We start from the raw sequence: 13,804 nt of genomic DNA, 5'->3' as shown, positions 1-13,804 counted from the left end.
GCACCAAAACCTGGGCTGACACATGGTAAAAGGTGAATAAAACTCTCTGGATTTCCTGAACAAATACTGACCGTTGTACATTTTCTGACCTAATACAAGATGTATTATTTGCAGCCTATTACTATGCTGGAGATTATAGGGGTAATTTTCTGAGTTTGTCCCTCAGCCAGGGAACCTTGCCTGTTAATAGCATATATTGGAGATTTGGGCCTGCACCTGATTGTCTGGCCATCAATAGTTGAATTTCTAATTTGGGCTTCCAGCAGCCGCTGTTCCCTGTCCACAGAACAATGAGAATGACCCCTTGCTCGTTGCTGCACAGCTTGGCCTTCTGGTACTCTCCACTTGCCTGGATGAGTGCAGCTCCAACAACACTCAAGAAGCTCGACACCATCCAGGACAAAGCAGCCCGCTTGATTGGCACCCCATCCACCACCTTAAACATTCATTCCCTCCACCACCGGCGCACCGTGGCTGCAGTGTGTACCATCTACAAGATGCACAGCAGCAACTCGCCAAGGCTTCTTCGGCAGCACCTCCCAAACCCGCGACCTCTTCCACCTAGAAGGACAAGGGCAGCAGGCGCACGGGAACACCATTACCTCCAAGTTCTCGTCCAAGTCACACACCATCCTGACTTGGAAATATATCGCCGTTCCTTCATCATCGCTGGGTCAAAATCCTGGAACTCCCTCCCTAACAGCACTGTGGGAGTACCTTCACCACACGGACTGCAACAGTTCAAGGCGGTGGCTCACCACCGCCTTCTCAAGGACAACTAGGGATGGGCAATAAATGCTGGCCTTGCCAGCGACGCCCACATCCCACGAATGAATTAAAAAAGTGATGTAAATGTGCTAGCATAACTGTAGCCAAGCTAGCATGAGCTTGGGGGTTGGGCTTAGGGTGTGATATCAGGCCCAGCAGGTAATATAACTGCAACAGGTGAGAAGTCAGCTGTTTAAATTTCTTTCATTAAAAGTTTAAGGAGTTCCCAGGGAAAATTTTCCATTTCTGATCTTAATAAAGGACCAGCTTTTTTGGTCAACTTTTTCCCAACATTGAAAGTTTCACTGGTAGCTGGACACCAGCTCGCAGCAGATGCCGAGTGCTCTGTTTCCCCCTTCCGTCATTTAACAGTAATTTAAAGCTAGGAGTATAATAATTATTCGACTTTTTAATTCCCTTAAAAGCTCTGATTCACATTGGGATATGGTTCCACAAATGGCCTTTCTTGACCTCGTTCTCGGATGCGGTCTGATGTGCTGCACGGTTCCACTTACTTTTAAATTTCGCAAATTGTTCGTCGGATAACGGCCATTACTTGTCGCGTCCGTTGTCCAAACCACAGACTCCAGCTGCCACTGTTGACACTTCGGCTTCAAACGTTTTAGGAACAATGGAACAGGAGGAGGCCATTCAGCCGCTCGCACCTGTTCCGCCATTCAAGGAGATCATGGCTGATCTGTATCTTAACTCCATCATCCCGCAATGTTCTCTGTCATTTTTTTGGGGCGGTGGGGGGTGCGCGGCCCCTTTAAGGGGCTGGGCAGCTCATCCAAATGCCTGCGCACGCGCGGTTTTTTCCATTGAGTAATCGGCAAGCGGCCTGCGCGGAAGCTTCAGACGTTGCCCTCCATTTTTTTTTTGGGGGGGGGGCGGCGTCCCATTCAGTTTTGCGCGTGTGCGAAACTTACCATTGAAAAAGTCGGTCCCGGGTTGCGCGGGACCGGAGAGAGCTGCGCGACCACACAGCTCAGAGGGAATGTCGGGGCTGTCTCCCTGCCTTGGTTCCGTAACCCTTAATACCCTTGCTGAACAGATACCTGTCAATCTCAGTTTTGCCGTTTTTAACTGAGCCCCCAACCTCAACAGCTTTTTTTTGGAGGGGCGGGGGGGGGGAGAAAGAGAGGCCCGTATTTCCACTGCACTTTTTTATTATTAGGGTCAGGGTTATTAAATGTGATTTAAAATCAGTCTGGATCCACACGGGATGAACTTTTTGCAGCTCCTTGCACTCCCACACCAAGAAGAAGTTGTGTTGTGACTAACAGCGGTCAACTCTCCTTCTTAGGCAGTCCCTCGGAACCGAGGATGACTTGCTTCCACATGAAAAATGAGTTCTCAGGTGACTGAAGAGTCCAATGCGGGACCTACAGCCTCTGTCACAGGTAGGGCAGACGGTGGTTTAAGGGATGGGTGGGTGGGGTGCTTGGGTTGACGTGCGCTCCTTGTGCTTGCTCCCGGCAAAAAGACTCGAGGTGCTCGGCGCCTTCCCGGATGCTTCTCCGCCACTTTGTGCGGTCTTGGGCCAGGGATTCCCAGGTGTCGGTGGGGATGTTGCACTTTTTCAAGGAGGCTTTGAGGGTGTCCTTGAAGTGTTTCCTCTACCCACCTGGGGCTCTCTTGCCGTGTCGGAGCTCCGAGTAGAGTGCTTGTTTTGGGAGTCTCATATCGGGCATGCGGACGATGTGACCCGTCCATCAGAGCTGATCGAGCGTGGTCAAAGCTTCGATGCTGGGGATGTTGGCCTGAGTGAGCACACTGACGTTGGTGCGCCTATCCTGCCAATGGATTTGCAGGATCTTGCGGAGGCAGCGTTGGTGGTACCTCTCCAGTGCTTTGAGGTGCCTGCTGTACATGCAGCAGTCAAATGGTGTTTTGGTAAACACCCAATCATTGCACATGCAATCAATGCTCCCCCCTAAGGTGCGTGGCCGCCAATCGTGAGGTCCCGTGCAGGCCGCTCACCAGCTGCCGCTGCGGAAAGAGGTACCTTATGCACATGCAAGCTGCCGCACAAGGGAAAAAAACACTGAGGTGATATTGCATGCAATGCTCTAAAAGCATCAGGAAAAACCTGTTTTAGTAAATATTAAGTCAGCGTAAAAGCCTTAATGATGGGCTTTAAGCTTCAGCTGGCTGATGGAAACCATATTGACAGTTATTCTGAGAACTGAGGTGGATTACATTATTAGAGCAAAGCTCATTATTTGGACAATAGGCCCCAGTGCCGAAGCACATCGCGAGGGGAATGTGTCTCATTAGAGAACTAGACCAGAGTAATTATGTCTCCTGGTCCTGTCTGAACGTTTCGACAAGATCTTTGCTTCTTTTGGTAGAATCAACACATTTCTTTATCCGGCAGGCACATCAGGAACTTATTTCACCCGATTGCAAAAACTCAACAGTTTTAACAAGTACAGGCAGTTCACCTCAAGCACTCTTCTTTCTGCCGCATCCCCACTTTGTTTTCTAAAAAAAACACAATTAAATAGGGCTCGTCACCGTGTTGGAGGGGTTCAGATTGTTACTTGCTGTCCATGTGATGAAATGATCAAGGGGGATACAGCAAGGGATCCATTTCAAGATCACCATCTCTTTTTGATTTAGTTTGACAACAGAATTGAGAGAAAACAGACTAACAAAGAGAGCTGCTATCCGGAGACTGGTAAGCTCAACGGGAATGAACGCTGTTAAAATCTGGGTTTAACTCTTTAAAATCATAGAATCAGAAATTTACAGCACAGGAGGCCATTCGGCCCATTGTGTCTGTGCCGGCCAACAAAGAGCTCTCCAGCATAATCCCACTTTCCAGCTCTCGGTCCGTAGCCCTGTAGGTTACGGCACTTCAAGTGCATATCCAAATACTTGTTAAATGTGATGAGGGTTTCTGCCTCTACCACCCTTTCAGGCAGTGAGTTCCAGACCCCCACCACCCTCTGGGTGAAATAAGTTCTCCTCAACTCCCCTCTAATCCTTCTACCAATTACTTTAAATCTGTGCCCCCCCCTGGTTATTGAGGCAGTGGGCAAACAAATGAAGCATCTTATGATGTGGGGTTGTGGTTTCAATTGATTTGAAGTGCATTTCACGGCTTTGTAGGTGCTGAGCAATGGATGGGATCAGACATTCACACAGTATTGTTGTACAGGAAAATCTCTCTTAACCGGCAAAATTCAGGAGTAGGTTCAGGTAAGTTTTACTATATATTAGTGGCCGTGTAACCGGGGTTCCTGGATCTGTGGTCGTGTAACCGGGTTCCTGCACCTGTGGCCATGTACGGGGCTCTCGTACCGTGGTAAGTATACCTCTGTAATCCAGACTTTTTGATCAACCGGCACCACGCCGGTCCCGTCGGCGCCGGATAAAAAAGTTTCCTGTAGTCCCATTACTAAAAGGGCGCCATTCAGATCTGCTAGAAAAGTAACATGGAGTTTTCACTTCTGACAGAAGATCACCGACCTGAAACGTTAACTTGTGTTTCTCTCTCCACAGGCGCTGCCTGACCTGCGGAGTATTACCAGCATTTTCTGTTTATATGTCAGATTTGCAGAATCCGTAGTATTTTGTCTTTCACCAATGGGAATAGGATGCCTAATCTATCTGATGTGTCGCTGGGATCGTTCTTCAGATATCAGGGAAGTTTAGAGTGTGAAATCTTCCAAGGGCATCAGCACTGAATTTGGTCTTAATGGTGAAATCCATGGGAGGAGCTCCTGCAGGTTATACCATATCCAGTCGATGGCCCCACTGAACGGTCAGCTATGGCTCAGTTAGCAGCACTCTCGCCTCTGAGTCAGAAGGTTGTGGGTTCAAGTCCCACTCTAGGGATGTCCTGAGGTTGTGAAAGGTGCTATATAAATGCAAGTCTTTCGTTCTTAACTAAAAGCTCACTTTCAGCTGAACACAGGAATCCCTCCCCAACCGCGGGGGATACCTCCCTGAAAACCCCTGTGGTTAGTAAAACCGCGGTTGGCAAATGCAGTATAAATGTTCAAATAACACAATAAAAAAAAATATAAAAGCAATAAAATCACGTTATTTACCTTAATCCTAAATTAAAAACCGCGTATACACAAAATTCACTGCCGCGGTTGGCAAAAGTTGTCGCAGAGGAAACCGTGTATACTTGAAATCTGCGTATGGCAAAACCGCGGTTGGGGCGGGATTCCTGTATGTAACAAGGCAAAATTTTGGCAGCTTCCCATCTGTATCTTTGTACTGGGTATACATTGTTACAGAATCCTGCAGCACAGAAGGAGGCCATTCGGCCCATCGTGCCTGTGCTGGCTCTCTCAAAGAGCTATCCAATTAGTCCCACCCCACCTGCTCTTTCCCCATAATAGCCCTGCAAGTTTTTCCTTTTCAAGTAGAGATCCGATTCCCTTTTGAAAGTTACCATTGAATCTGTCCCCCCCGTGCTTTCAGGCAGCGCGTTCCAGATCGTAAACAACTCACTGAGTAAATAAAATTCTCCGCTCCCCCCCTGGCTTTTTTGCCAATTGATGGTACATTAATTTGACTGTATATTATTATTTTTCTGTTCTCTTCAGGAAAGAGCCAGAAACTGAAGACGGCAAGCAACACCAAGCCAATTCAACTGCTTTATTCACATTATAGATTTCACATATCTGTATCACACATTTGCATACACTACAGAAAAATAATATCTTCACGTATAACTTTAATATTTAAATTTCATCATCCCAGACAACACATATAGTGCAATTAATGCTTCGACTATGATTTGACACACAAATTCTATGCTCTATAATCGTAAAGAGTGATTGAGTATCTTTTTTGTAACAAGTGATTGTTGTGAGGTCCCAAAAATACAGTTTAAGATACAGCCGTTACAGACAGGTAACACAAACGGAGGCTAAAAAGTGCAAGAATTATACAGTAGTGATAACAGCATGGTCACACCTTCATGTTTTGAGGCGGTGACAGGGGAATTCCGAGCTCATCATCAGTATGGGATCTGGTTCTGGTAGTACTGGATCATGTCGTATGTTTTACTCCTGAAAAGTAACGACACCGTTATCTAGCATTTCATTCAATGCACATTTTACCGTCACTACGAATCTCGTGCATCATTTTCCTTCATCCTCCCGACTCCTCCCAGGACACTACCAACTCCAATCCAGCAGCCTGTTGAGTGCAGCTTGAGGTGACTATTCATAGAATCAGAAGTTTACTGCACAGAAGGAGGCCATTCGGCCCATCGTGTCTGTGCCGGCTGAAAAAGAGCTCTCCAGCCCAATCCCATTTTCCAGCTCTTGGTCCGCAGCCTCGTAGGACACGGCACTTCAAGTGCATATCCAAGTACTTTTTAAATGCGATGAGGGTTTCTGCCTCTACCACCCTTTCAGGCAGTGAGTTCCAGACCCCCACCACCCTCTAATCCTTCCACCAATTACTTTAAATCTATGACTATTCCCTCTCTCTCTCTCTCCCACCCTATCCCGGAGGAAGAATATGGCACATTCCGTGACTAATTGTGAACAATGTGACCCGATGTCCTGCCACCTTGGAGCTTTGCAGGAGCTACGTGCTCCTCCCACACAAAGATGGGGGGTATGATGGACGAGTGAAGCTTGCCCACTCTCAACTGGGAAAATATTGCTCAACAAGAGGAAAGGGAATCTAGAGGACAGAAAAAGAGGAATCATCTACCTGTTGCTTAGGAAGCAGTTCTGAATGACTTTGATGATGAAGTTTGCTGCCTCTCTCTCGCTCACATTCGGGTTGAATCTTTGTCTGAAACACAACAGGAAAAGTGTTAATAAAAATCTGAAGACTTTTATTCTGGGCATTTGAAGTGCTGTAATTTCAAATGATGGCAAAATGTTAAATGTGTGGCTTAATAAAATTGCATGCACATCAACTGAACAATAGATTTAATACAGGCTTATTCAATCATTCAAAAGGACTCTCAGTGCGTTCTCACGAAAGGTCATAAAATGGGATTAACATTTGTCAACAAGTGTAGGGGAATCTCAAAGATATTTACAAGTTCCAAAACCAGATATGCTTAAAAGGTTTAATATCAAAAGCTCACAACATAAACCATACGTTCTTACTTCAGAAGCTTGATGGTCTGCCCTCGGAAACAAGGAAGTCCAGTGTCCAGCATGAGTGTAACGAGTGACACCACTGCATCCATGTAAGGCCTAAAGAGTGAGATCATCAGCAGTCACCAGAGGCCCCAAACGGTTCACACATTGAACAGCAAGCGAGAACAGAATAAACCAAGCGGGAGCACAGGAAAGTTTCACGGGCTTCTTTCTAATTAAATTTGTTTCCTACACGAGAAACTAAACAGATTTCAGCATTGACTGGCACCGATACCAGCTTCATTTTTCTCTCCTTTTCTGAATGTGTTGGCTTCTTACATATCACACAGAATTCACAGCAGAGAAACAGGCCATTGGGTCCAACTGGCCCGTGCCGGTGTTTCTGCTCCACACGAGCCATTTCCCATCCCTCTTCATCTCACCCGATCAGCATAACCTTTCTAATCCTTTCTCCCGCATGTGTTTATCCAGCTTCCCCTTAAATGCATCTCTGCTATTCGCCTCAATGACTCCACGTGGTAGTGAGTTCCGCATTCTAACCACTCTCTGGATAAGGAAGTTTCTCCTGAATTCCTTATTGGATCTGTTAGCGTCAATCGTATATTTATGGCCCTTAGTTTTGGACTCTCCCCACAAATGGAAACCATCTTCTCTACGTCTACCCTATTTGTCTACCCTTTCATAATCCTAAAGACCTCTGTTGGGTATAGTTCCATGGATAACATTAAGGCTAAAGGGATCAAGGGATATGGGGAGAAAGCAGGGACGGGGTACTGAATTTGGATGATCAGCCATGATCGCACTGAATGGCGGAGCAGGCTCGAGGGGCCGAATGGCCGACTCCTGCTCCTATCTTCTATGTTTCTATCTATGTTTCTATGACAGGTCACCGCCTGCCCATTATTCAGGTGTGACGCTGGACGATGATGGCATTAGGTGATTTGTTCACAGGGCAGGGAAGGGTAGATTAAAGCCGAGTCCAATCTGTCCACCTCCAGTGGGACTCAGTGGGCAGCACTCATACAGGAACAGTAGCTTAGTGGTTATGTTACTGGACGAGTAATCCAGAGGCCAGGACTAATATACCCGGAGGCATGAGTTCAAATCCCAGCACGGCAGCTGGGGAATTTAAATTGTTAATTAAATAAATCTGGAATAAAAAGCTAGTGTCAGTAATGGTGACCATGAAACCGGATTGTCGAAAAAACCCATCTGGTTCACTAATGTCCTTTAGAAACATAGAAGATAGGAGCAGGAGTAGGCCATTCGGCCCCTCGAGCTTGATCCGCCATTCATGGCTGATCATCCAAATTCAGTACCCTGTCCCTGCCTTCTCTCCATATCCCTTGATCCCTTTAGCCTCAAGAAATATTTCCAACTCCTTCTTGAATATATTTAATGAACTGGCCTCCACCGCCCTCTGTGGCAGAGAATTCCACAGGTTCACCACTCTCTGGGTGAAGAAATTCCTCCTCATTTCAGTCCTAAATGGCTTACCCCTTATCCTTAGACTGTGACCCCTGGTTCTGGACTCCCCGGCCATCATAAACATCCTTCCTGCATCTAGTCTGTCCAGGCCTGACAGAATTTTATAGGTTTCGATGAGATCCCCTCTCAATCTTCTAAACTCCAGTGAGTTTAGGGAAGGAAATCTGCCGTCCTTACCCGGTCTGGCCTATATGTTTCTCCAGACCCACAGCAATGTGGTTGACTCTTAACTGCCCCCCGAAATGGCCCAGCGAGACCACTCAGTTGCCAAGAAGGTGGCTCATCTCAAGGGCAATTAGGGGTGGGCAATAAATGCTTGCCTTGCCAGCGACGTCCACGTCCCGTGAATGAAAAGAAAACCCCATCAAGGGCCCGACCAGTTTTGCCCATCATAAGCCAGGGGTAATGAGGCAGACTGCATCACCCTTACCACCTCCTCAGCTGAGATCAGCCAACACAGTGCAGGCTGTTCGAACTCGAGATGCTTCTAATCCGTACAGCTCGGCTGTTCCTTGCCCAAACACGCTGAGCTATCAGGGAAGCATGCAGCAATCCGAGAAGGATGATTTGTTTCAGTTTGAAACCACACAGATGACCTCACATTATATACCAAGGCATTCATTCACACGTTGGAACAGAGACATTTTCTCGTGAAGCAAAGCAACTTTATTTTTAATTCCCACTCACTTAATTTGTGGACCATCATGTAAGTCTGTCAAAATATAGCAAACCTGAATTCCTAGGACCAGAATCTTACAGCACAGAAGGGGGCCCTTCGGCCCACCGTGCATGTGCTGTCTTACTGAAAGAGCTATTCACTTAGTCCATTCGTCTGCACTTTCCCTGTACCCTTTACATTTTTTCTTTTTCAAATATTTATTCACTTTCTTTTTAAGAGTTACGCAGAATTTTGCTTCCGCCTGTTTCTGGAGGACAGAAAAAAAAATTCTCCTAACTTCTCCTCTGATTCTTAAATTTATGTCCTCTAGTTACCAATTCACTAACCGAACTGGCAACTTTCAGAGATACTTAGAACATAAGAATTAAGAGTTGGAGTTGGCCATACGGCCCCTCGAGCCTGCTCCGTCTTTCAATAAGATCATGGCTGATCTTTGACCTCAATTCCACTTTCCCACCCAATCCCCATATCCCTCGATTCCCCTAGAGTCCAAAAATTATTCGCTCTCTGTCTTTAATATGCTCAATGATTCAGCATCTACAGCCCTCTGGGGCAGAGAATTCCAAAGATTCACAACCCCCTGTATGAATAAATTTCTCCTCATTACAGTCCTAAATGGTCGACTCCTTTTCCTGAGACTATGACCCCTAGTTCTAGACTCTGCAGCCAGGGGAAACAGCCTCTCAGCATCTACCCTGTCAAGCCCTCTAAGAATTTTACATGTTTCAATGAGATCACCTCTCATTCTTCTAAACTTCAGAGAGTATAGGCACAATCTATTCAATCTCTCCTCACAGGACAGCCCTCTCATCCTAGGAATCAGTCTGGTGAACCTTCGTTGCACCTCCTCGAAGGTAAACATATCCTTCCCATGATCATCACTGTCGCATTAGTTATCTTGATGCAGTTAGTGTCCGGATACAGGCATCAGTAACAAATTGGTGGACACAACAAACTGCAAAGCTCAACCATCCTTTCAATTCTATTTAAATACAAACCGATCCTGCCCATCTGCAGCGCAGTGCCAACTACACAAGGCCACCATTATCTTCATAACGGAGGGGGCCTTCTCCATAATGGAGGGGGCCTTCTCCATAATGGAGGGGTCTCTTTTGTGAATATCGCCAACTGTTTTAAATTGCACCACAGTTTTTAAAAATCTAATAATTCCCTTTAAATGACTCTAGTGAAAACTACACAGTATTAGTTTTCGTATTGGCTTCTTACCTGACCGCTAAGTATCCCCTAACGCACATCTCCATGAACCATTTAAAGGGCGTGGCCTCCATCTTCCCTCCCATGATCATCACCATCTCGTCAGTTAACTTGATATCAGGCTCCCATCCAAGGTTGCCTCCTGGCGAGCTTTCAAACATGAAACCGAAATCTGCAAAAACACACGAGGCTTGATTTAATCAACAGTCAGTGGGTTTCTCTCCAACACAGATATCCGTTAATACTGATAGTGTTTTTTTCCCCAGCTATTCAGGTGTTTGAAAAGCATTGAAATCCATCGCTATTCTTCAGGACGCTCCAAACCAAGCTGCCGCTAAATCCACACGGGCAGAGTTTCTGCTTAGCTAATGTAAACTATACGCCCTCTTACCAACGTTCAGGAAGTTTAGCTGGAGGCTTAGCTTTTGGAAACCCATTGTGCACATTGGCGTCTAATCAGCTAAACCCACACATAAAGAAAGAAAGACTTGCATTTCAATAGCGCCTTTCATAAATACAAGTCTTTTTTTCATGGCCACCGGACGTCCCAAAGCACATTACAATGAAGAACTTTTGAAGTGTGGTCACTGTTGTAATGTAGGAAATCAGGGCAGCCAATTTGCGCACAGCAAGCTCCCACGAACAGCAATGTGATAATGACCAGAAATTCTGTTTTAGTGATGTTGATTGAGGGATAAATATTGGCCAGGACACCGGGGAGAACTCCCCTGCTCTTCTTCGAAATAGTGCCATAGGGTCTTTTACGTCCACCTGAGAGGGCAGATGGGGCCTCGATTAAACATCTCATCCAAAAGACGGCACTTCTGACAGTGCAGCACTCCCTCAGCACTGCACTGGAGTGTCAGCCTAGATTTTTGTACTCAAGTCCCTGGAGTGGGACTCAAACCCACAACCTTCTGACTCAGAGGCGAGAGTGCTGCCAACTGAGCCACAGCTAACACTAAGCATCTTACAGAGCTTGTCCAGCTAGCTCTTTGCTTATGTCAGGCCAGGCCATGATGTTGGGTACAGGCTACATTTACACCATCACTGCAGTTATGTCATTCGCACAGACACTGCAGTCGCAGTGTGAATACTTAACTAGTGACAATACTGTCGAGTGTCAGCCTCGGCTCAGTGGTAGCACTCCCTCCCAAGAGTTCAAGCCCTAATCCAGAGACTTGAACACATAGTCTAGGCCGACACTTCTGTGCAGTACTGAGGGAGTGCTGTCTTTTGGATGAGATGTTAAACTGAGGTCCCGTCTGCCCGCTCAGGTGGGTGTAAAAGATCCCACGGCATTGTTTCAAAGAAGAGCAAAGGAGTTCTCACCAGTGCCCTGGCCAATATGCAGCCTTCAACCAACATCACAGGTTATCATTATCTCATTGCTGCTTGTGGGAGCTTGCCCTGTGCAAAGTGGCTTTTTTTTTTAATAGTTCATTCACGGGATGTGGGCGTCACTGGCAAGGCCAGCATTTATTGCCCATCCCTAATTGCCCTTGAGAAGGTGGCGGTGAGCCGCCTTCTTGAACCGCTGTAATCCATGTGGTGAAGGTACTCCCACAGTGCTGTTAGGGAGGGAGTTCCAGGATTTTGACCCAGCGACGATGAAGGATCGGCCAATATATTTCCAAGTCAAGATGGTGTGTGACTTGGAGGGGAACTTGGAGGTGGTGGTGTTCCCATGCGCCTGCTGCCCTTGTCCTTCTAGGTGGTAGAGGTCGCGGGTTTGGGAGGTGCTGCTGAAGCCTTGACGAGTTGCTGCAGTGCATCTTGTAGATGGTACACACTGCAGCCACGGTGCGCCGGTGGTGGAGAGAGTGAATGTTTAAGGTGGTGGATGGGGTGCCAATAAAGCGGGCTGCTTTGTCCTGGATGGTGTCGAGCTTCCTGAGTGCAGCTGCACTCATCCAGGCAAGCTGCCGCGTTCCAAGTCGAACAGCGACGACACTTCAAAAAGTACTTCATTGGCTGTAAAGCGCTTTGGGACGTCTTTGAGATCGTGAAAGGCGCTATAGAAATGCAAGTTCTTTCTTTTTTTTTACTCTACCTGTTAGGTTTGCAGGGATAGCTAGGGTTGAATGCAGAGAATCCTAACCTCCCAAGGTCAGATTTACTCTCTAAATTTCATAAATGAGCCAGTGACCTGGGGCACAGTAAACCCGCTTGGCTCAGTGACCAGATTAATGACTGTGGCACAGAGGGCTGGCTCTGTTCTAATCTTCCAGCATCAGGAGTGTCACCTTGTTGCCCCAAAGAGCCCACATACCACCTTGCCTCTGCCCTCTCCCCCCCCACCCCCCATAAGAAGATAGACAATTGGCAATCACAGAATTCAGCTGTCGCTAGGCAGAGTGCAGAGACCAGCAATGCACCACTCTCCTAACCACAGCATAAACAGTGGTTCTGCCCAGATGCATACGTGGATCTTCAGCTGCAACTGCGTGCTTCTCTTCAACTCAATTACGGTGGCCACTTTCACTCTGAAGACATGAGCACCTGGCCACATACCAGCCTCCAGGTGATGTCTATCACCAGCGGTTGTGCCAGGATCAGGTGGGCAGCTCAGCGGCAAACGATGGCTCGTGACGCTGCTCTTCAAAAGACCATTAATGTTTCCGCCCCCTTAGCCTAGAGAATTTTATTTGTTTAGGAATTCGGCACGAGTACTGTCCACACCTGTTGCTTGACCATTGGCTCGGAGCAGCCAGGAGTCAACGCCCTTCCAGTGGGCTGGTTACACCAGTATGGCAATGAGAAACAAAGAAGCACAACCGCTAATGTTACATTTATGGCATTCCTGCAGCTTTAAAACCGTAGCATGTTTCAACAAACAGTTGTTCTCCAAGTGCTAGTGTTCTAGTACCCTCTTATCTAAATGCCCTGCAATTTAAAGAAAGACTGCATCACTTTAACTGCTTCCATTTAGATTACAGATGAAATAAATTGTATTTCTTTAATTAATTCTTCTCAAAAAGCTGTAACGACTCCCCCCCCACCCCCAAAATTCTTCAAGGTCAGCCAATGAGGTATTTCACTAAACTTTCTACGGAGACAGCACTCAAAAACAATTTTAAATGAAAAGTCACTTCCATGAGGAACTTGAGCAAGGTGTATGCCAAAGGTGGGGCAATAGGTTAGAATACGGGGCTTTCACCTCTGGCAATGAAACTTGACAGCAGGCCAGACAGATGGAATGATAATGTACACTCTCTTGGACAGGTGCAAAGAGCCTCCATGAAATAAATTGGAGCAATCTCATCTCAGTTTCAACTAGGCATGGGTCCACAGCAAGTATACGGCAGACAAACTGCATTTAGTTGTGAATGAGAAGGCACTAAGTTGGTAGTTTCACTCATGGGTCTCAAAGATGGATTGTGTGGGACATGGAAGTGTCAGACTGATACAGTAAGGAGCGTTCTTCTGATAATGAGGTTATTGGTGAAATCTGAAGGAAAATATACTTTGTATTCATCTATGCTATATCTGACCTGGACATGTCTGAAAACATAGAATTACATAGAATGTACAGCACAGAAACAGGCCATTTCCCCACACT

The 13,804-nt window shown here is 46.5% G+C and overlaps 1 protein-coding gene across 2 annotated transcripts in view; it reads right to left on the bottom strand.

Annotated features, from left to right (window-relative positions):
* Positions 1 to 5,374: 5,374 nt before the first annotated feature.
* The window catches only part of pi4kab (phosphatidylinositol 4-kinase, catalytic, alpha b), a 173,243-nt gene continuing 164,813 nt past the window's right edge, over positions 5,375 to 13,804 (bottom strand). For both annotated transcript variants that reach the window (XM_086012001.1, XM_086012002.1), the window contains 4 exons: positions 10,255 to 10,414; positions 6,867 to 6,956; positions 6,460 to 6,543; positions 5,375 to 5,804 (listed from right to left, as the gene is read on the bottom strand). In XM_086012001.1, the coding sequence (XP_085868127.1) occupies positions 5,753 to 5,804; positions 6,460 to 6,543; positions 6,867 to 6,956; positions 10,255 to 10,414 (386 nt within the window). In that variant the 3' untranslated portion in view covers positions 5,375 to 5,752. The remainder of the gene's footprint in view (positions 5,805 to 6,459; positions 6,544 to 6,866; positions 6,957 to 10,254; positions 10,415 to 13,804) is intronic.

The sequence above is a fragment of the Somniosus microcephalus genome, chromosome 19, assembly GCF_052327205.1.
Source record: "Somniosus microcephalus isolate GS21.2 chromosome 19, FLI_Smic_1.0, whole genome shotgun sequence".
Taxonomy (NCBI): domain Eukaryota; kingdom Metazoa; phylum Chordata; class Chondrichthyes; order Squaliformes; family Somniosidae; genus Somniosus; species Somniosus microcephalus.
The sequence above is the reverse complement of the archived record's forward strand: the minus strand, read 5'-3'. Positions and strand labels throughout refer to the sequence as shown.